Source organism: Hypanus sabinus, chromosome 20 (genome assembly GCF_030144855.1).
Source record: "Hypanus sabinus isolate sHypSab1 chromosome 20, sHypSab1.hap1, whole genome shotgun sequence".
Taxonomy (NCBI): Eukaryota; Metazoa; Chordata; class Chondrichthyes; order Myliobatiformes; family Dasyatidae; genus Hypanus; species Hypanus sabinus.
Genome location: NC_082725.1, coordinates 34,378,352 through 34,402,697, shown reverse-complemented (window position 1 = coordinate 34,402,697; position 24,346 = coordinate 34,378,352). Strand labels below are relative to the sequence as shown.

Genomic DNA, 24,346 nt, shown 5'->3' with positions numbered 1-24,346 from the left:
AGACACACGTGTGTGAAAGACTTTATCCCTTTGTAAAAGAGGACAAAGCAAGATTGAATGTTTGCTTCAGATTATCTTGCAACTATTCAGTCCAACTAGTTTAGTTTTAATTTACAAAGCACACAGTTTTATTTAATAAACTTACAAATTGATGCACAAAGCGCGAAACTTCTTTATGGAAATTTTGTTTCAAATTGACCTATGTGTTTGTGAGCTTTGCTTCGGTATATTATATGGGTTTAGTGCTGTCTGTCCAGGGGAGAAATCTGTTGGTGTACTCCATGTAGTTGTTCCTTGGGGCCTCAGTCAAATCCCCCCCACCCTTTCCAATATTGTTCTGACAATTCTTGCTGTAAACTTACTGTAAGCTTGAGATCAGTTCAAACTTACACATAACAAACCGAATGAAACCAACATTTCTTTTAAAAATGCCACTTCATTCATACTGGAAGCAGTAATTATCCTCAATGTATAAAGCTAGACTATTTTCATTATTAATCCTAGAATCTAAATAACAAAGCCTTGACTTTTGTAAGCAAAGGTAAAGAAATATGGAAACTGAACAAGTCAGAAACTGAACTATTGAACTCTGTTACATATATTTATATTTTAGTTACATGCATCATTTCAGTTGAGACCAACAAAATTCTGACTTCACAATGAGCAGAATCAGCTTGAAAATATTAAAGCTCCCTTTGAAACCTATACTTGCACATTATAAACTTGACCTGGTACACATTTATTTCTTTCACACTTTATAAAGTAATTCTGGCCCAGATTCAGCCCATTCCAAACATTATACATTCAGGTTGGCTCATACTCAGTCCACTGTGGATCCATGTGAGGAGGGGGAGACCAGAAAAGTTAGATCCAAGATGGGGCAAGGCAGGCCAATCATTGTGGATTCATTGATGTGGAAAGGAGAGCACAGCCACTGTGGTGTCAGGGTGGAGTGTGAGAGAGGGGCAGCCCTATCTGTGGGGGACAGGAGATGGGGAAAAATTACTGCTGCCAAATAGTTGATATACTTTAATTAAGCAAATTATTTAATAGGGGGACAGTAATCTGTGAGGAGGATATAGCAGTTTGTTGAGAGCTATTGAGGGATGAAATGAATGGGCTAACAATGTATGGAGAATAACATGGCAAGATAGGAAATAGTTCACTTTGGAAGGAAAAATTATAAGAAAAAATAGATTATTACTTAAATGGAGAAAATTTGAAAAATGAATTTGGGTTCTTCATCTATGAAACACAGAAACCTAGCACGCTATTCAACTGTTTCTTTTTTTCAAAAGACTGGAGTATAAAAGTAGGGAGGGAGAGCCTAATTGTTGTTGAACCCTGGTGTCCATTGAGCCACAGGGTGAGTGGTGGAGGGAGGAAATGGCACTTACTAGCAGGGAGGTTATGCGAGAAACTCAAATACCCCTTGAAACAAACATCGTACTGTTCTTAATAACGAGGGTGCTGATAGGGTGCTAACTATTGCTCTGTATCAGTTTCTTTTTGATTTTCCTCTGTTTATAAGCCCATGAATGCTCATTTTTAGTTTGATTTATTGAACTACACTACCTCAGATGTAATGACCTGAGAGCAAAGGGACATGCCTACCTTTTCACTCCCTGATGCTGTGCTGAAAGATGCACTTTGAAGTAAGAGCTCACTGAGCTTTAGCCCAGTCTTTTCTCAAAATAATACTCCTGCATTATTTATTTTATGCTTCAAATTTTATTGTCTTGCTCTTTGGTTTCTTAGTTCCAGGGAGCACAGGCCACAATTAGTTAATAATGTCCTTCCTCTCTGCAACATCAAACTTAATAAGGCAGCTCATTTTGTTGACCTACTCCTTTTCACTCCTTCACACTCTTAATGACCAGCATGTGCACACACATTTGTAATTAAAATAACGTGTGAGGAAAAGGATATTAAGACAGGAGGTGAACAACATGGGAAGGATCAAAGAATTCCACACTCACTCTACAAGTCTGTATTACTCGGACACAATTCTGTATAGGTGATTGCCATCTGCTGTTGCAAGGGACTCATCACAGTCAATGAGCTGAAGATCTCGTACTGTTAAAATAATACAAGTCACTGATTTCAGAGCCTGTATTTTCCGTAACTGGGGCACATTTTGCATTATGTGTGGCATAAAGAAACGCATTCTTATATCCTTTTGTGGCTTCATTCACCCTGTTGAACACAAATACAGTGCAGTTAGATTTACTAGGCCTGTGTCAACTAGGCCCATTTAACATTCAGTTGACGATGTCTCCAAGGAAACTTGATGGTAAGAATGTGTGTAACTCCAGTTACTTCACTAGTTTTGATTACTTGGGGTAATACAGACACAGTTGCGCCTCATAGCTTTGTTTCCCCTCTCGATCAGATCAGTGGGATAAAAGAATGTTTGTCTTTCCTACAAGTGCCATTCTTTTTTTAAAAGCTCCTGTCAGCAAGTAACTCCTGATGAATGGGGAGCACATTTTCCAAGCCCGTTAACGTGTGCACTGGGCTTGTCATTGTTGAACAATTCTCCAGTTGAGGTATGCAATTTGCATTCTTGCATGCACCATTATTTATACTTTGAGTAAATATAGTGCTTCCCTGTCCTTTATCAGTATGGGCAGTGAATAGTGGTAAAAATGTGGAGCTTGATGAAAATGGAATGGAGGTCAACAAAGAAACCTTTTTTGAGCTGAAAGTTGTACTGGGGCCTTGCGTGTTTATCAACAAGATCCAACTTTGCCTCTAGCTAGTGACAATTTTTTTAAAAACTCTTACAGCAGAGATTGTGACTATCCTTGACAAAATACCTTGGCAGTGGGAGCTGAGGAACTTGACCCTCCTAATGTCATAGGATTTTTATTAGATACACTGCCATAATTTGTGTTGAACTGCGCTGAGAGCCTTTGATTCAAAATCAAAACCAATTCCGTGATGACTTTCTTTGTAGTTGTTCTGTTGGAAATTAGGGAAAAGTTATTATTTCCTTTTGTTAAAAAGAGAAAGAAATTGTATCTGGATATTAAGCAATTCACAATTGAAAGTCTGCCTAATATTCTAAAGAGGCATGCTGCTTATGAAAACACCGAGCAAATGGTGTGACGTGGTTTTGTGTTCCAAAAGCAAAATGCAGCTGTTGTTGAATACTCGTGTCAAACTGACACCACCATTCCTGAGGAGACTAATAAAGTGTATAAATAATCTCAGGTGATGTTTGGGTTTAGAAGTCTTAATTCAGTGTGAATTTGGAGTTGATAGGGAGCACCAGTACAACTGATAATCCACCACTATCACTTATTTGGTGGTACTGCATTAACGGGTTCTCCAGGGAAATGAATGCTATCTCCTATTAATATCTTCAACACATTTGCAATTATCTTTTATTTAAAAAGACGTTACACATTGAAATAAACTTCGCAATGAGTTAGATAAGTTTAAAGAGAGTAGGGGAAAAAGGACTCTTGACAATTGACAGATTGTGGGACTCAGAGCCCTATAGAGTTGAAAGGGGAACATTCAATTATGAGTCCCAGTGAGTCTGAAAGGGAGAGCAGGAGCCAGGGACAGGAAAGGGAGTGCAGCAACTGGAGTACCCCTGAGATACAAGGGAGCATGACCAACATTTTTAGTGAACCAGATGACTATCAAATAATTGGATAGCAAATTATTGGAGTTTTAGGTAGATTGTTATTCTCCTTCAGATAACAGAATTGATTTCAAATTTACCTGATTGGAGAACCTGGAAGTGAAGCACATTCATTATAAGGCCTCTCCTCTGAACTTCGTTCCTATCCATCTCACTCCAGTAAGGCCAGCACAACATCAGTGTTGGCCCTTCTGTCCTGTTGGTAACAAAAGAGTCTCAAATGCTTTAATATCCATGGGAGAGAACACTGCTAATGAAGGGGGAAAGGGAAGGGATGTTGTGAACTTAATTTTTTAATGTGAAATTGTATTTAACTTTTAGAATAAGATCATCCTTTGTTTCTGCCTGGCCCTTATCACAATCAAGTTTATTATCACTGAAATATGTTACAAAATTTATTGTTTTGTGGCAGCAGCACAGTGCAAGACATAAAAATTACTATGTTAAAAAATAGTGCAAAAGACAAATAACAAGGTAGTGTTCAAGGGTTTATCAACAGTTCAGAAATTTGTTAGTGGAAGGGAGGAAACCGCTTTTAAAATGTTGAGTTTGGGTCTTCAGGCTCCTTTACCTCCTCCCCTTTGGCAGTAATAAGAAGAGGGTATGTTCTGGATGGTGCGGGTCCTTAATGATGTTTTACCTCCTCCCCTTTGGTAGTAATGAGGATGTTGCCACTTGAGGCAATATCTTCATCTTGAAGATATTCCCAATGGCAGGGAGGGTTGTGCCCATGATGGAGCTAGCTGAGTCTACAGCACTCTACGATCTTGTACATCAGAGTGTCTATGCCAGGTGATGCAGCCAATCAGAATGCTCTTCGCTGAATATCTGTAGAAATTTGCAAAAGTATTTCAGGACATACCAAATCCCCTCAAACTCCTAATGAAGTAGAGACCCTGACTTCATGTAGAGTTTGGGCTGCCTGTATAATATCACTTGATTGATGCTGCCAATTTATCTTGGGAAGCCAGCCTATCCTTAATGAGGGTGATTTCCCAAGATGGTTCTTGTATACACTGTTAATATTTCTCCTGTCAAGTTGCATTAAGGTAATGTGCTGTTTGTTTGTTGTGCAGTTCCGCCTGGTGGTGAAGACAGCCCTGAAGTTGCTGCTGGTTTTTGTGGAGTACACAGAGTCGAATGCACCACTGTTCATCCAGGCAGTCCTCACAGTTGACCAGAAAAGAGGTGAGTCTTATTGTACTTAAAGCTTCCCTCCATGCTCCAAAACCATAGGAAACATTCAGGGGCGTGTTCCATTCTTTGTCATACATGTTCAGTAGGTTGCCTTTAGAGCCTGTGCAACAGCCAAAATGGAGAAGTCTTTTTTACTCAGCAAGCTGCATCCATTTAAGCATTGCACTACAGGAAATGGTTCACAAAGTTCCTTTAGAAATTCTACAAATAACAGAATTCATTACTATCAAAGTTAGATTAGCAATTATGAAATGGTGGAGCAGGCTTGATGGGCCAAATGGCCTAATTCTGCTCCTATATCTTATGAGCTAAGCAATCATACCAGCAGTATTAATGTTAGTCATGGAGCTAAACAGCAAGGATACAGGCCATTCAGCCCAATTCATTTCCTACCGAGCTAGTCCCACTTCCCCATGTTTACCCCGTATCTATCTTTACCTATCCGATCTATATAATTCTTTAAAGGCTTTTTAAATATCATTACTGTACCTAGAAACATAGAAATCTACAGCACAATACAGGCCCTTTGGCCCACAATGCTGTGCCAAACATGTACTTACTTTAGAAATTACTTAAGGTTACCCATAGCCCTCTATTTTTCTAAGCTTCATGTACCTATCCAGAAGTCTCTTAAAAGACCCTATTGTTTCCGCTTCCGCCACAGTCACCGGCAGCCTGTTCCATGCACTCACCCTTGACATCCCCTCTGTACCTACTTCCATGCACCTTAAAACTGCCCTCTCGTGTTGGCCATTTCAACCCTGGGAAAAAAGCCTCTCACTCTCCACACGATCTTATACACTTGCATCTACTACAGGCATTCCATATACTCACTATAAAACGTGGTCTCTCAAGTCCCTTTTTAAACTTTCCCCTCTCACTTTCAATCTTCTCCCTGTAGTTTTGAATGCCCCTTACGATTCTATGTCTTGGTAAGATCACCCATCAGCATCTTAACACCAGGGAAACAAGTCCCAGCCCATTCAGTCTCTCCCTATAACCCAGACTCTCCAGTTCCAGTAATACCCTCAAACTGTTCTGGTGCCATCCCCTTTCTAGCAAGGTGACCAGAACTATGTGCAGTACTTCAAATGTGTTCATTGTCTTGTACAGCTATAAAATGATTTGTGTGCACAATACTCTGATCAATGAAGGCAAGTGTGTCAAACACTTTCTTCACTATCTTGTCTATTTGGATCACTACTTTCAAGGACTATATACTGTACCTGCATCCTAATCTCTAACCTAGATTTTTGGAATAATGAAACAACTATCTTCACTCTTGTAACACTACGGTAGAGCTATAAGTAGCTGCCTTTATCAAAAAGTCGATGGATTCTTATTTCTAACAGCTGCATTACGTGCAGGATAGCAGCAGCATATACATCGAATGACCACTTTTAGGCACACCTATACGCCTTGTAAATGCAAGTATCTGATCTACCAATCAGATGGCAGCAACTCAATGCATGCAACCATCCAGACATAGTCAACAGGTTCACTTGCCGTTCAGACCGAACGTTTGAATGAAGAAGAATTGTGATCAAAGTGACTGATTATGGAAAGATGATTGGTGCTGGGCAGAGTGGTTTGAATATCTCTGTAACTGCTAATCTCCGTACGTAATGATCAGTTTTAAAAACAGAAAGCAACCAGTGAGCTGCAGTTCTGTGAACAAAATTGCCTGTCCAGGAGAATGGACAGACTAGATCAAGCTGACAGAAAGGCAGCAAGAACTCAAATAACCATGCATTACAACAATAATGTTCAGAAAAGCATCTCTGAATGTTGAACCTTGAAGTGGACAGGTTGCACCCGTAGAAGGCCACACCGGGTTCTACCACTGTACCAAATGAAGTGGCTACTGAGTGTAAACAAAGATGGCAGCAAAGGCTGACAAACTAATTTACAGGTCAGACTATCCCTTTCAAATGGTGTTGTCTTTTTAAACAAGTTACTAAATCCCCTTCTGGAAATAGATGGGGATCGTGTACCAGCGGTGAAGAGTATGATTTTTTAAATTGGTGAATGGGTACCAGTCAAGTGGGCTGCTTTGTTCTGGATGATCTTGAGCTTCAGCTGTAAATTTCTCACCTTTAGTTTTCACATATATTTTATCCTTTGCACACCTTATATGTTGTAATTTTATGCATTACCTGTTCCCAAGTTATTTGAAAGCATCCAATTCTGACCTGTTGAGCACTGCCAGTTTTAATTCCTTCAATAGTCATGGCTTTGTCTCTCACCTGGAAACCCCCCCCCCCCCCGAACCTGTCTCTGTAAACAATCACGAATATCACTAGTCTATTTGTTTCCCATTCTAATGTGGGCATGTCAATTTTGTCTGTTAATTCTCCTGTGGAGCATAATGGAATATTTTCCTCTGCTAAAGGGACCATCTGCCTAATTTTTTTGTTAAAATAGAGTCTTATTTGAGCCCTGCAGCTCTTTAACCACGGGTAACAGCAGCAGATCAATTGGTAGCAAGGATGCCTCTGAATCTGATCCTTCTAGGTTCAAATCCCATCCCAGAGCCTTCTGCTTAAAGGTTCATACTCTGTTGAGGGAGTCCATACTGTTGAAATGAAGTCTTCGATGAAGAATCTATTTCCTCTGCCAAGTGGAAATAAAAATAGTGCTACTTTGAAAGAGAGTATGAGATTTGTACCTGTAATCCTTAAAAATATTGATTATTTTGACAGTACCTTTACTGACGACAATCCCAGGGGAGGTGAGACCTGTACAGACAGGGTGGTTTGCACCTGATCAGAAGGGGGACTAATATGCTTGCAGGAAGGTTTGTTAATATTGCACGGTGGTGTTTTATCTGGAGTTCAAATGGATCGGAACCATCCAGAACAGTTAGTGGAGAGGTTATGGAGGCAGAGATGGTAAGACCTCAGACAAAGTTAGAAATCAAATAGTTGAGAATGGTGCAACTAGTGTCCTGGGCTGTATATAATATCAATGGAAGAAGTATTGTAGGAAAGGCTGAAGAGTGCTGATGATGAGGTAGATGGTTTACAAACAGAGGCAAGGTGTAGTGAGGAGAGGCTGTTGATAGGGCAGAATTGCAGACAACAGGATGAGTTGCAATATTAAAGGTGTGCAAAATCAAAAAGGGTGACTACTGGAATTAAGGAGTTATATTTGAGTGCTCAGTATACGGAATAAGGTAGATGAACTTTCAGCACAATTGCAGATTGGCAGGTTTGTAATTGTAGGCATCACTGAATCCTGGCTGAAAAGATTATCACTGACAGCTTAATTTCCAAGGATACACAGTGTATTGAAAAGATAGGCAGGAAGGCGGGTTGGGGGGGGGGGGGTAGTGTTTTTCACTGTTGGTAAAAAATGAGTTTGGGAAAATCAGGTTGGTTCTGGATTCCAAGAGGGGGAATTTCCAGAATGCCTATGAGATGGAATTTTAGAGCAGCTCATGATTGAGCACACTAGAGGATCAGTTATTCTGGACTGGGTGATGTGTCATGAACCAGAAATGATTAGAGAACTTAATGAAAAAGAACTTTGAGGGGAACTTGATCACATGAAAATTTGAGAAGGACAAGCAAAAGTCGGGTGTTTCAGTATTACAGTGAAGTAAAGGGAGTTACAGAGGCAGGAGAGAGGAGTTGCCAGTTGATTGGAAAAGGGCACTGGCAAGGATGACAGCAAAGCAGCAATGGCTGGAATTTGTGGAAGCAATTTGGAAGGCACAGGATATATGCATCTCCAAGAGGAAGAACTATTCTAATGGCAAGATGACACAATTGTTACTAACAAGAACGGTCAAAGCCAACATAAGAGCCTATGAGAAGGCATATAATAGATCAAAAATTAGTGGGAAGTTAGAGGATTGGGAAACTTTTAAAAAACCAGCTAAAAATGTCATTAAGGATGTAAAGATGAATACAAAAGTAGGTAAGTAAGAAGCTTCTTCACATACATAAAGTGTAAAAGAGATTCTGGATTGGTTCTAGAAGACTGGAAAATTGCAAATGCCACTTCACTCTTCAAGAAGGGAGAGAAGCAGAAGAAAAGAAACTTCTGACCTCAGTGGTTAGGAAGAAGTTGCAGTTGAATATTAAGGAATAGGTTTCAGGGTACTTGGAGGCACATGATAAATTGGGCTGTATTCAGCATAGTTTCCTCAAGGGAAGATCTTGCCTGACAAATCTGTTGGTATTCTTTGAAGAAATAACAAGCAGGATAGACAAAGAAGAATCAGCTGAAGTGCATTTGGATTTTCAGAAGGCTTTTAACAAGATGCTAAACATTAGGCTGCTTAACAAGCTATGGTATTACAGGAAAGATTCTAGCATGGATAAAGCAGTGGCTGAGTGGCAGGAGCAAAGAGTGGGAATAAAGGGAGCCCTTTCTGTTTGGCTGTTGGCAAGTAGTGGTATTCCACAGGGGTCTGTGTTGAGACCGATTCTTTTTGCGTTATATGTCAGTGATTTGGATGATGGAATTGATGGTTATATTGTGAAGTTTGCAAATGATATCAAGATAGGTGGAGGGGCAGGTTGATTTGAGGAAGCAGAGAGGCTACATAAGCACTTAGACATATTAGGAGAATGGGCAAAGAAGTGGCAGATGAAATACAGTGTCAGGAAATGTATGATCATGCACTTTGGTAGAAGAAATGAAAGGCTAGACTGTTTTCTAAAAGGAGAGATAATACAAAAAAAAACTGAGGCACAAAGAGACTTGGAAGTCATTGTGAAGGATTCCCTTAAGGTTAAATTGCAGTTTGGTTCTTTGGTGAGCAAGACAAATGCTATGTTAGCATTCATTTCAAGGGGATTAGATTTTAAGAGTAAGGATGTAATACTGTGACTTCATAAGGGACTGGTGGGGCTTCATTTGGTGTATTGTGAGCAATTTTAGGCCCCTTATAGAAAGGATGTGCTGAAATTGGAGAAGGTTCAAAGGAGGATGATGAAAATTATTTGAGGATTGAATGGTTTGTCATTTGAAGGGCTGTATTCATGAGAATTCAGAAGAATGAGGGGTGGCCTCATCGAAACTAATTGAATGGTAAAAGGCCTTGATAGAGTAGATATGGAGACGATGTTTCCTGTAGTGGGAGAGTGTTAAGATCAGAGGACACAGCCTCAGAACGGAGATGAGAAGGAATTTCTTTAGCCAGAGAATGGAGAATCTTTGGAGCTTGTTTCCTCAGGCAGCTGTAGAGGCCAAGTCATTAAAGGCAGAGGTTGACACATTCTTGATTGGTCAGGGCATGAAGGGATATGGGGAGAAGTCAGGAGATTGGAGTTGAGAGGCAAATTGGATCAGTCATGATGAAATGGTGGAGCAGACTTGATGAGCCAGATAGCTTAATTCTGCTCCTATATCTTATGGTCTTATTACTGGCTTTCCATTCAGTATCATTTTGCTATGTGTCACTGTTGTTTCCAGACTGGATGCTCTGCTTTGTGCGTTCATTAATGAGTACAACTCAATGCACTTGATTGCATTAAATTGTTTTGGGTCAGGTTGAAAATTACAGGCATTATGCAGGAACAGAGTTTCTTTGCTTTCAGATCTCAAATTTATCTAAAGAATTGGATATTTTGGATGGCTCTTAGATGTCTGAAGTTTATTGTTGCACACAGTAGTATGCAAAGAAAACTCTTGCTCACGTGCACTGTGGAAACTGCACTGTGGCAGGCAGAAAGACTCTTGGATACTCAGAACTGCTCAATGCATCACTGGCACCAGCTGACACTCCTACATCAAGGACATAATACAGAAAGGTGCTGAAAATGGGCCAGAACGTTGTGAAGGATCCCATCCATAGTGCTTATGGACTTTTTGACCCAGTTTTTGAAACAGTTATTTCACCAAGCAGCAAAACTGATGAACACCTCCACCCTGTAACCCCCCCCCCCCCCCCCACCTCCACTACTTTATCATTTCCTGACAGTTACCTTGTGTACGGACACTTCTGTGCCTTGCATCATTTTATAGACATAAAATCAATCCATGTATATAAGCTATCTTGTGTACATTCATAAGATAGTTTATATATGTAGACTTAAAAGTTTCAAGGTAAATTTATTATCAAAGTACATATATTACCATATACAACCCTGAGTTTCATGTTGCTATGGGCATACTCAGTAACTAGAAGAAGCACAATAGAATCACTGAACTGACAAACAACCTATGTGCAAAAGACAGCAATCAATGCAAATAAAAAAGAAAATAGTTCAAAGTAAATTTATTGTCAAAGCACATTATGTCACGAAATACAACCCTGAGGCTCTTTTTCTTGTGGGCATTCTCAAAGAATCTTCAGAATAATAACTATAACAGAATTAATGAAATACTGCACCAACTCGTGTTCAATCCATGCACAAAAGACAACAATCTGTAAGTGGGGAAAAAAGTATAAATAAATAAGCCATAAACACTGAGAACAGGAGATGAGGAGTCCTTGAAAGGAAGCCCATAGATTGTGGGAACAGTTCAGTGATGTAGCAAATGAAGTTGAGTAAGTTATCCCCACCGGTTCAAGAGCCTGATGGTTGAGGGGTAATAACTGTTCCTGAACCTGGTGGTGTGAGTCCTGTTGGCAGCAGTGAAAGGAAAGCATTGCCTGTGTGGTGGGGTCTTTGATGATTGATGTTGCTTTCTTGTAATAGTGCTCTGTATTGATGTGTTCAATGGTGGGGAGGGTTCTGCCTGGGATGGTATGGTCAGTATCCACTACTTTTTGTAGTATTTTGCATTAAATAAATTTTAATTTATATTTATTGTGTGCTTTCCTCTTATTATTGTGTTCTTTATCTTACTGTGTTTTGTTTGTGTGCTGTATTGGTTCCAAAGTAACAATTATTTTGTTCCTTCATGCTCTTGTACTGGAAGTTATATTGAGCAGTCTTGAATCGTGAAGCTCAGAGTAAACTGTATGCATGGCAATTTAAAAATGGTAATACTGGAGTGACTGAGAAAGGTAGAAACAATCCAAAGTAGTGGCAGCATCTGCATGAATTAAGGTTGGCAGTCTGGATTACAGGCTGCTGTACGTTTTCCCAGAAGGCTGAGGAAGAAAAATGGAATGGCCATGGTGACAGGTATCCTTGGCAACATCAGTAGCATGGCCTGCTCAGAATCTCTTTGCTCACCCAGCATTATTTCAACTACTTCAATCCTTCCCTGTGGTTGTTCACAACTGTCAATTCTGCCACATTTTAAATAGCTCTCCAGTGGTATGTGTAACACAAGCCGTATCCTCAGAAAATCCTTGTTCAGCCCTCTGTGTATCACAAACTACCATACACAATGGCAGTTTCAAGCTTTTGTCTGTGAAACTGCATCATTTACACTAAACATCTTATGAATACAGTCATCTTCCAAAATCACTCTGATTTGCTCTCTTCAATTTAAATGTTTTCTCAAACCTTCACATTGACAAAGTTTGTGGTAAAATCATCAATTCAGCACCTTTGGCTTGTGATCTATTTTGTTTTAATGGCTCTGTAAAGTGCTTTAAAGTTTAAAGTGCATCTTTAAATAACATACTAGAGAATTCATCTCTTCTGTATGAGGAAACTAAAATAGTTTAATATCTTTTCTGGTTTGTTTCTTGGCTGTATGATGGAGTATAATCATTACAATGGGAAAACGGCAGTGGCTACTGCATGTTCCAAAGCTGGTACAGGATCTTTGTTGAATACCATAGGGAGGCTGCACTACAGGACTAATTCTGAACACTTCACCACAGAACAGCACTCCTCATCTATGTCCAATCCTTAGCTTTGTGTCAGGGAGCCTTTTGCTCACAGTTTAATATGCATATATTTTTTGCAGACTAATTTCAAGAAGAAAGCAGATACAATGTATGGTTTCCAACTCATTCTATAACTCCTGCTTTGGACCTGAAGAATCTGTTCCACATCCCTGTTCAATACATCCCCTGCTTGTGATCTGTAATTGAGTGCTTGAATATCTTTTTAATGTGGAGACACAAGAAATTTGGAAATATTCCCAACACCTTCTGTAATTAACTTCAATTGCTATTCATTTCAAAGGAATGTGAAATGAGAATTCTAGATTGGAAACTTTTGATGTCTTTGATACTGAGATGTAAATTGGTCTTTCTAAATGTTTTCACTGTTTCTCCTCAAGCTTTAACAAGGATTTGTGGTTACTGCAAATTGGTAAGAGGTCACTGATGACCTAACTCGTAATTCTGCAGAATATTGTATGGAGCTCAACCCAAAGACGTGGCTTTTCTCTGCAATAATTAAGTTTTGCCTTCTGGCATTTCCAGTATTGATTTTTTTCCCTTTTTTCCAAAATATATACAAACCAACAAAGCCAATGAATATGATGATCTAAATTGTACAGGATCTTTTTGAACATCTTTTCAATTGATGCTTTTTTAATTGTGTATTTCATTGTTGGAGCTATACACCAATCCGTCGTTGAGTGTATTCCTTCATGCTACTAGCTTATGTTTTATAAGTAGTGGGACATCAGGAGGGGTGTCACTTGCCACAGGATCCCTAGCCTTAGACATGCTTAGATTGTGCATAAAGCTATTCCTTTTGAGTTTTAAATCAATGGTACACCAAAGGAAGTTGATAATGGGGGAAGTTTGTAATGGTAATAGTTCTGAAAGTCAAGGTTATGTCAATATAAACGTAAAGTTTGACACAGTCATTCTCTGGAAATAATATGGCACAAATGTTACCTACCATTTATCAGTCCATAGTTGAACACTATCTTATTGGTGAGTAGGTGCCACTTTGGAGAACATCTCCCATCACTTTGTCAATGACTGAGACTAGACTGCTCATCCATGAATGCTTTCCGGATCTTGCTGCAAGCAAGGATAGTTTCCATCATTGAGTAAGGTATTGGAAAAGGGATTGGACTTTATGCAATTATCAATATGCATTCTCATTTCCTATCTTGGTGGTTGATAAAAATGGCTGCATCTTCAATATTGACGTGCAGTGGTCTCCTGGGGGGTGAGATGATTGATGTCCAGTAACATGACTAATATGACACACGTGACTGAAATTATTGGCATTCTCCTTAATGCCATTGACTTCATTTTTATCAAAGCTCGTTGCTACTGCATTTGGTGAAATACTGCTGATATATTGAAGGATTTTGCTCTCTCTTGAATCAGGAATTCAGCTCTTTTCTCAATTTTAGATGAAGTATTTGGTGAAACCCAAACTAAGTAGTGTTGGATTGGTTATTGCTAAGTTTACACAATGGTACTATTGATAACACCTTCCATCACTTTACAGATGATTGTGGCTGAACTTGTTGTGTAGGAATTAGCCCAACTGGATTTGTACTGCTTTATGTGTGCAAGGTATTCCTGGGCAGTTTTCCACATCATCAGAAAAATGCCAGTGTTGTAATTGTACAGGAATTGCTCAACTAGATATGTGCCATGTTCTCAGGAACAGGTCTTCGGTATTGCATCTGGGATATTGTCTGATCGCAAAGCCGTTGCAGTATCCAATGCTCACAGTGGTTTCCAGATATAAAACAGAATGAAGGTACAGCTCTGACATCTCAGGAGGAAGCCACTTGGCACTAAAAGCTGAATATGATGGCAAATGTTTCAACTTGGATTTTGCAGTCATGGAAGATACAGATGTTCTTTAAAACTGCTTCCTGCAGTTAGCTGTTTTATTGTCTTGTGTTAAATTCTGATGTCAGACATTAATTAGTGTTCTAACTTTTTTTTAGGTGTGAGGTCATGGTCAAATGTCATGGAAATACTGGACGAGAAGGATGGCATTGACACAGAACTTCTCGTTTACACAATGACTTTAATAAATAAGGTCAGTGTGACATCCAGTTAAACTTGTGCCTATCAGACTGTGTGAAGTTTCTGCCAACTGTTACCACTTGGTGCTTGGTTGAGTAGTTTCTAAGTGGATGCTTTCTCAGTATTGGTATCATTTAGATGGCCATTTAATTGTCAGCATGTAGGGCATATCTAACAAAACAGTCTTTGGCCTGTTGTGAGTTAGACAGATATTGGATCTGCCATTATTCATAGAGTTTGTCATCACAATAGATATTGGTTAGTTCTGATGTTATTGAATCAGCAATTTGCCTCTGAGATCCATAACTACATTTTATAAAGATTAATGTAATTAAAGAGTTGCAGTTTAACATATTAATGTAATTGCAGTACACATTTCTCTATTTGTAATAATGAGTTTAACATCATGAATTGTGACAGCCATTTACTCTTTCAATTTCCTGCTACCATTTTAATGAAGGTTTATTGTTAAAAACTGCTGCTTACTTCACTTCATGGAAACATGGCTCACTTCTGCCACTTCAGATGCAGCGCTGCAGCCAAATGGCTTCACTGTTCACCGCAAAGATAGGTCAGTTGAGTCTTTTAAAGGTAAATAAGGTGGAGTATGCTTCATTATTAATTCATTCTGGTACACCAACGTAATAGTTCTGTCCTAGTCCTGCTCACCCAGCCTGGAACATCTTGCGGTCATGCCATTGATTCTATCTGCCAAGGGAGTTTTTCACCATAATCCTGGTAGCAGTGTACTTTCCATCTGTGGTCAAAGCAAGATTGCTTCAAAGCATCTTGAAGCAAGATGGCGGCGCAACGAGGTTTGCAGCGGCCTCTCCGGAGTTGATACCTGTTATTTGTTAAACGGGGTGCCGTGCGCAATCCTAATCTGATGAAAAACAGATGTGGGAGCAGGGAGGACCATCTGGAAATCTCCAGGAAGGCCCTCTTCGTTGCTGCTGCTTTTGTGAGGTCCGGGTCTCTGCTGAGAAGAACAGGCCCCCAGTCTTCGGGGTCGTGTTGGTGGTGGTGTCATAGTGCACTCGGCAGAGGTTGATACTCAGAGAGGCTGTGCCGGAGGGGGTGGTCAGAGGCTCGGAGGTTCGACGGACTCGGAGTCCGCTGCGGTCGGGGCACTTTCACTGTGTGCTACCTCTGCAGGGCTGGGTGTGACAGAGCTTTCATTGTGTGCTGCGTCTGCGAGGTTGAGTCTGGCAGCGCCTTGGAAGTCCATAGCAGGAGTATTCCTTTCTGCAACCTGCATGGGATGATGAGTCTATGTACCCTGAGGACTTGTGGAAGCTGTGTGGTGGTTCCTTTCGAACTTGTAGTCTTTTAACATCTTTGGACTATTTTTACTGTGCCCATGGTCTGTTTTTTAAAATTAATTATGGTATTGTCTGCACTGTTGGAACTATATGTAACTATGTGGTTTTGTGTAGGTCTTGTAGCTTTAGTTTTTGGTTTGTTGGGTGGTAGAGTTGGTCTCTTGACTTGGTGTGTCTGGGTAGTATTGTTTTGTCTGGTGAGTTTGGAGTTCCTTTCCGGAGAACGTGCAAAGATGGTAGTGTGATATTAATATGCAGCAGCCTCTCCGGGCGCTGGATTTGGGAATTAATAAACGTTATGTAGATTTTCTGGTGCAGTCTGTTTTGTTGTGTGCTTTTGTGATCACATTCTGGAGGAATGTTGTCTCATTTTTTAACTGCATTGCATTTGTGGTTTCTTAATGACAATAAACTAAAACTGAACTGAAGTCATGCAGGACTGAAGGGACTGAACACCATGAAAAATAGCACACCACGATGCATTCCCTATCATTGCAGGAGATTTAAACCAGGCCAGCTTGAAGTTTCTGAACAACTACCACCAACATATCACTTGTAGAACAAGAGGAGATAGCACACTACAAGACAAAACCTAATATCATGAATGGCTGTGATGGTTCACTCGCAAATGAGCTCAATGCCTTTTATGCATGCTTTGAAAGGGAGAATAAAACAAAACCTACGTGAATCCATGCAATATCTAGTGACCCTGTGGTTTCTGTCTCGAAGCCTGATGTCAGAACATCTTTCATGAGGAAGAACCCTTGCAAGACCTCGGGCCCTAATAACGCACCTAGTAGGACACAGAAAACCTGTGCAAAGCAACAGGCAGGAGTGCCTTCAATCTCTCACGGTTCCCACCTGTTTCGCAAGGGTGACAATAACACCAATGCCCATGAAAGTCAGGGTGAACTGCTTCATTGACTATCACCCAGTTGCACTTACATCTACTGTGATGATGTGCTTGAAGAGGTGAGTTATTGTCACAATCAACTCCTGCCTAAACAGGGACCTGGACCCACTTTGCAATTTGCCTATTGCTACAATAGGTCTACAGCGGATGCACTCTTACCAGCTCTCTACTCATCCTTGGATCACATGGACAGTAGCAGGAGTTTATTGATTACAGCTAAGTGTTCGGCACCATCAGACACTCAGTACTAATCATCAAGCTCCAATACCTAGCCCTCTACCTCCCTCTGAAATTGCATCCTTGACTTCCTCATCAGAAGGCCATGGTCATTGCAAAAATAACTTCTTGCTGACCATCAGTACTGGTGCATCTCAAGGGTGCGTGCTTAGCCTACTGCTCTACTCTCTCTGCCTCCATGACTGTGTGGCTAAGCACAGCTCATACATCATCTATAACTTTGCCAATAACACAACTATTGTTTGCAGAATGTCAGATGGTGAAAAAGAGGCATATTGGAATGAGAGAGATCAGCTGTTTGGTGTCTCATAATAACAACCTTGCTCTCAATATCAGTAAGACGAAGGAATTGATTATTGACTTCAGGAAGGGTAGGTCGAGGGAGCACACTCCAGTCCTGCTCATGACGTCAGCAGTTTCAAGTTCCTGGATGTCAACATCTCTGAAAACATTCTGAACCCAACTTAGTAATGCAATTACAAAGAAGGCACAACAGCAGCTATATTTCATTAAGAGTTTGAGGAGACTAGGTACGTGACTAAAGACTTTAGCAAGTTTCTACAACTGTATGGTGGAGAGCATTCTAGCTGGTTGCATCACCATCTGGCGTGGAAGTGCCATTTCACAGGATTAGATAAGTCTGCAGAATGTTGCAATGAATCCAGCTGCATTATGGGCACTAGCCTCCCCTGTATCGAAGATATCTTCAGATGGTGATGCCTCTAAAAGGTAGCATCTGTCATGAAGGACTTCCATCACCCAGTAAATGCCCTTTTCTCATAGCTACAATCAAGGGATAGGAATAGGAGCCCGAAGATACATTCTCAATGTTTTAGGAGAAGCTTCCCCCTCTGCTATCAACTTTCTGAATGGATGATGAATCCATGTACACTACCTCACAATTTTCTTCTTTTTCTTAATTTGCTCACTTTTTTCTCTTGCTTATTTAATTTAATTATACATACAGTATGTATATGTATATACATATTTATATTTCTCATTGTAGTTTAGTTTTCTGTATTATTTTGTATTGCAATATACTCCTGCCACAAAACAACAAATTTCACAACACATGCCAGTAATATTAAAACTGATTCTGAAAAATTGTACCCAGAAAATGGAACACAAAATTCAAAAAGGCAATTGATCATTGATGGGTGCGCCATCCAGTGGCAAGATGGTAACTTGAACAATTCTTCACAGAGCTTTGGGATGGAAGGAGGGATATGTGGTGAGCAGGAGGTAGCAACAGTGTATGAGTTGGTAGCCAAAGAACTTCAACAGAGGCACAAGCATAATCATCTGCCAGTGGGCAACTGGGTTAAAAGGTTCAGAGATGCCAGAATGAATTATGAACAAAATATCACAAGCTGTCTGATAGCCAAGTGAAAATAACTGATAGCCTCTTGGTCCTAATATCTTTATCATTGTGCTTTAGTGAGTATTAATATTGTGTAATACTTCACCAAATGGATAATGACATCTTAGAATGGTAACAAAATAAATTATTTTGGGTTGAATCAGTGCCCATTGGATCAAGTAGTTTGCTTTTGTTAAACTCCACGGTATTATTTTTAACTTTATACTTCCATTTGCATTTCATACTTTAATATTTTTCTCATCACATATTAGGAAGCAAGACTCAGAAAAATCCCATCGGTCCCATTCCCATATTGTTTTCCAATGGGCGAATCTCTTTGCTACCATCCTGATTTCCCTCCGCCCAATTGTCATCACAGGGAAATGGTGCAAACACTGTTGAGACTGCACACTATTTCAGGATTGAACCCAGTTTCTGGCAGTTCTTGCTAAAATGTAACCAGTTGCTCAGCTCTTTCAGGAGAACTCACGCCCTTTGTTACAGCACGTCATCGCAATGGAAAGTGTGAGCAGTGTCAAACTCATTAAGTGCCTATCTTGCACGAGCTCTCATGGGCACAGAACATGTCCTACATAATCAGGAAAGATCGCTAACACTTCTGTGCTATAGTCATATCCTTGTACAGGTGCACAGCAGAGAACATCTGAATAATACAGCACCACAGCAGGGAAGGCTCTCCAATGGGTAGTCAAAACTGCCTGATACATCACCAGCACCAGCCTACCAGCCGTTAAAAACATACATATAGAAAGGTGCTGGAAAAGGGCTTATAACATTGTGAAACACCCCACCTTCCTCATGGATTGTTCCATCACGCTTCCATCAGGGAGGGGGCTATGTAGCTGATGCACCATCAATAACTCACTCTGAGACGTAAGGCGAGATATCGGCTTTTATTGACTGAAGAAGGAACCAGCAGTGAGTGACCATCATATTACATCCTGGAGAATGAGGCAGAGGATTAGACCTGAATCGCCTTTATACAGGGGCCTGTGGGAGGAGCCACAGGAGCAGTCAGCAGGGGGTGTGTCCAGACAGGCACATAGTTCACCACAGTAGCATTCACGTCAGGAGCGTCACACTCAAAAACTGTTACTTTCCCCAATTGGTAATGCTGATCAATACCTCAACCCACCAACTCACCCCTCCCCTGCCTCCAGCACCATTACTTTGTCGTTTCCTGTCAGAGTCACCTTTTCTACAGATACTCCTGTGCCTAGCATCACTTCATGGACATACAATCACATACAATACATATAATTTGTATATAAGACATCTTAAGTATTTTTATCTATTGTGTTTCTTATTATTGTGTCCTTCATCTTATTATTTTTTTATATCACATCGGATCCAGAGTAACAATTATTTTGTTCTCCTCTACACTTGTGTACTGGAAATAACATTAAACAATCTTGAATCTTGAGTGGCCATTAAAAATAACTATAATTCCTGTTGAAAGCATTGAAGGTCTTTTAATTAGCAGCAAGAAACATTATTGGATCCTTCTGGTCTCCACACCTGCGTCCGCAGCACTTGAGCATCTGGCTGTAAGCATATCATTCCAGTGCAAGATTGCATTTCTGGTTAACACTGACTTATCAACCTATTCTGTGTTGCAGAGCTCCCTGTCACCAAAAGTATGATTGGTGTGGAGCCTGTCTGCTTTACCCCATGTCTAACTCATTAAGGTTTTCTGTTGTAATACTAAACTGGCAAGCTTAAATCCTTTCTGTTTGCAAGTCTTTATTATATATAATTAAAAGTGCAGTCTATGTTTTATTCATACTGAAATACACTGTATGTCTGAATGATCGAAATGTCAACGGTGAATTATTCTCCTTTATCAAGGCGTCCTGTCTGGATCATTTGCCATTCATACTTCACTCTTGAAACAATTAATCATATCAAGGGGAGGCTGAGTGGGTGGGGGTGGAGGAAGTGGTGGTGATGGTTCACATGTGGAGGAGTTTGGTGGGTAGATATATCGAGTCATACTGGTATTCTGATGTATAAAAGCAGAACAGGTGAACTGCTGATGGTTTGGCATTTTGATGAATAAACATGTTTAATGAGTCGTAGAGCAATACAGCATGGAAACAGGTCTTTAACCTAACTGGTCCATGCCAACCTCTAGTCCCAGTTGCCCAAATTCGGCCATTACCTTTCAAGCCCCTCCCTTCAACATACCTATCCAAATGCTTCTTAAACGTTGCAGTTGTATCTACCTCAACCACTTCTGGCAGCTCGTTCCAAGTATTCGCTGCCCATTGTGAGAAAAAAAAAGTTACCTATCAGATCTCTTTTAAATCTCTCCCCTTTTGTGTCTGTGGCCTCTAGTTTTGGGCACCCTAACCCTGAGAAAAATAGTGACCACTTATCTATACCCCTCATGATTTTATAAACTTGTATGAGATCACCCCTCATTCTCCTATGCTAAAGGGAATTAAAGCCAAGTAAGGCCAACGTCTCCACATAACTCAGACCCTCTAGTCTAGGCCTCAGCCTTGTAAATCTCTACTGCACCCTCTCCAGCTGGACAATGTCTTTTTAGTATCAGGTTGATCAAAACTGCACAAAATACTCCAAATGTGATCACATCAGCAACTGCAAAATAAAGTCCCTGCTTCTAACTCCTATCCCTCATCACATCTTTGGAAAATTTCCAAAAGATTTGTCAGATATCAGAATCAGGTTTATTATCAATGGCATGTGACATGAAATTTATTAACTTAGCTATCTAGCAGAGAAGAAAAAAAATAAACAAGTAAATCAATTACTGTACATGTATTGAATAAATTTTTAAAACGTGCCAAAACAGAAATACTGTTTTTTTTTAAGTGAGATAGTGTCCAAAGATTCAATTTTCATTTAGAAATGGGATGGCAGAGGGGAAGAAGCTGTTCCTGAATCGCTGAGTGTTTGCTGTCAGGCTTCCCTACCTCCTACCTGATGATTAACAATGAGAAGAGGGCATGTCCTGGGTGCTGGAGGTCCTTAATAATATACATTGCCTTTCTGAGACACCGCTCCCTAAAGATAACCTGGGTACTTTGTAGGCTAGAACCCAAGATGGAGCTGACTAGATTTACAACCTTCTGCAGCTTCTTTCGGTCCTGTGCAGACCAGACAGTGATGCAGCCTGTCAGAATGCTCTCCCTGGTGCAACTATGGAAGTTTCTGAGTGTATTTGTTGACATGGCAAATCTCTTCAAACTCCTAATTAAGTATAGCCACTGTCTTGTGATATCTCACACAATGTCTATTCCTGCTCAGTCCTTGACTGTACAGGTGATGATAGATCTTGTTCCTCAGAATTCCTTTCTGTAACTTCCCTGCAACTGAAACCCAGCTCACTGCCAATAGTTCCCTACAGTGTCCTACCTACCCTTCTTGAACAATGGAACATTAGTCTCATTCTAGTCTTTTGGAACTTCACCAGTGGCTAACAACAAAGCAAACACCTATTTCTGTAAGGGCCTCCCAAATTTCTTCCTTGGCCTCCCATAAGTTCTAGGAGTTCACTTGGTCAGGCCTGTGGATTTGCTTGTCTTAATGGGCTTCAAGGCTACAAGTACTTACTCACTCACTCATAATATTCATATGATCCAAGACTCTCTACTTGTATTTGCCTGAGTGAACACAGTGGAAACATTTTCACCATCACCTGTGGCTCCAACCATACCATAGCCAACTCTGATGCTCTTTGAGGGGACCCAGTTTATTCTGTGTCACTCTAATACTGTTAATATAACTGAAGAACCTCTTTCTTTCACCCGTCTGGTTTCTCTTTTAAGCCTGATCTTAAATTTTTTGTATTTGTCAAGTTTTTTGTCATTTGTACCCAGCTGCCTAAATGTGATATGTGTCCTTTTTCCTTATCAGAGCCTCGATATTTCTCATCAGCCAGGGTGCACTGAACTTGTTATGTCTATCTTTCACCCTAGCAGGAACATGCTGCCCCAGGATTCATGATTTGGCCCTTTTAAAAGCCTTCCAACTGCCAACTGTTCCTTTGCCTTGAAATAGTCCCCTTGTTGACCCCAGCTAGATCCTGCCTAATGACTGCGCACCACTTCAGGGCTTCAATCTGTGGACTGTTCTAACTACTTCAAAATTAGTAGAATTGCAGTAATTGGACCCAAAATGCTCCTTAACTTCCACTTCAGTTACTTGGCCTGCTTTGCTCCCTAAGAAGAGATCTGGTTTTGCTCTTTCCTGATTTGCTTGAGGGAAGTGTCTATGATACACCACACAAATTCCACCTCAACCAGGCTGTTTGAACTCTGGGTGGCCCTGTCAATACCAGGAAAAGGTGGAATCTCACAATTGTTGCAGATGTGTATGTATGTATGCATATATAATTTTAAATCTGGTTCATTCCTTGAATTGAATTTTCTTTATTTTAAGTGTGCACACAATCACATTGAGAATGTGGGGAGTGATGTCTTGTCAAATATCTGACAAGAAATAGTTAACTGCGGTGTATGTACATTGACCTTTGGATTTGAATTTCCAAATTATTGTGTTTAAAATATGCATGAAATTAAACTGTTCAATCTTTTTCATTGCAATGCCCACAGAAGTGACAACCTTTCATTGTCTAAATTTGGTTGAAGCAGCGACTTCTGGCAAAGAAAGATGTTGGCAGTTTAGTTCTTTTTACAAGCAATTTTGCAGATGCAATTTTTTTTAGTGTTTCTTTTAAATAACAGATTCTCTCCCTCCTAATGGAATGATTGTGTTCATGTGCTTTGTTGGAATTCCCAGACATTGGCAGGATTGCCTGATCAAGATTCCTTCTATGATGTAGTGGACTGTCTGGAAGAACAAGGAATGGAAGCTATTTCACAGAGACACTTGAACAAAAAAGGAACTGACTTGGACTTAGTGGAACAATTCAATATTTATGAGGTAATATTTCACACTCACATTAATGTGAACACATTGACATTGCTTTTAAATTTTTAAAAAAGCTGATGAAGAGGAAAAGCTTTGTGCCTGTGTGTCATTATGAAAGGAAGCCTGAGGTATGGCCCATGCCAGTCTATTATTCATGGCCAAACCAGAAGAAACCTGCAGATGCTAAAACAAAGCACTTGCTTCAGAACAAAATTGTTGAGTTGTAGAATGATTGAGCTGCAGTCTCCATTAAGCAATTTAGTTGATTAGTCATTCTTATTTAAATGGAACAATTTACAGACCTTCCAGTTCAGTGCCGATATGTTGGTAAATTTCATTGTCCCAACTGGGAAATGCAGCACTGGATAGGGATATTGTGCTTTACACAAGGCCTAAATGCAGGCAGATCAGAGGCATGAAAAGAAACGATGCAAAAGATGTGGGGAAAATAATGTTATACACTGGAATAACCCACATTGGCAACCACTCACCTGAGGAATCTTTCCTGAAGCATGAGCTTAAGAATATCAAAATAAAAAGCAAAGCACCATAGTTGAAGGCAAGAAACCTGTAATAGTTATAGCCTGGAGGTGCCACTCAACAGCAATCAAGTAAAAGAATATTGGGTGGTTTCCTCACTTCCCTGGCTCAGAATCTTCATCTCTGTCATTTGGTGCTCTAATGTAATGTTGCAAGAAGTTATAGCAAGATTTTTGCAACTATGAAAGTGCACTTGACACGTGGCTGGTAGATATACACCCTGTGGCCACTTTGTTAGGTACAGGAGTGGAACCCAGTGTGGTCTTCTGCTGCTGTAGCCCTTCCATTTCACAGTTCACCATGTTGTGCATTTTGAGATGCTCTTCTGCACACCCCTGTTGTAACACATGGTTATTTGAGTTACTGTCACCTTCTAGTCAGCTTGAACAAGTCT

At 40.2% G+C, this 24,346-nt stretch overlaps 1 protein-coding gene across 3 annotated transcripts in view; it reads left to right on the top strand.

The window, feature by feature from the left end:
• fhod3b (formin homology 2 domain containing 3b) overlaps positions 1–24,346 on the top strand; it is a 519,315-nt gene that overhangs the window by 342,625 nt on the left and 152,344 nt on the right. For all 3 annotated transcript variants that reach the window (XM_059945317.1, XM_059945318.1, XM_059945319.1), the window contains 3 exons: positions 4,732–4,843; positions 14,579–14,673; positions 23,281–23,424. In XM_059945317.1, the coding sequence (XP_059801300.1) occupies positions 4,732–4,843; positions 14,579–14,673; positions 23,281–23,424 (351 nt within the window). The remainder of the gene's footprint in view (positions 1–4,731; positions 4,844–14,578; positions 14,674–23,280; positions 23,425–24,346) is intronic.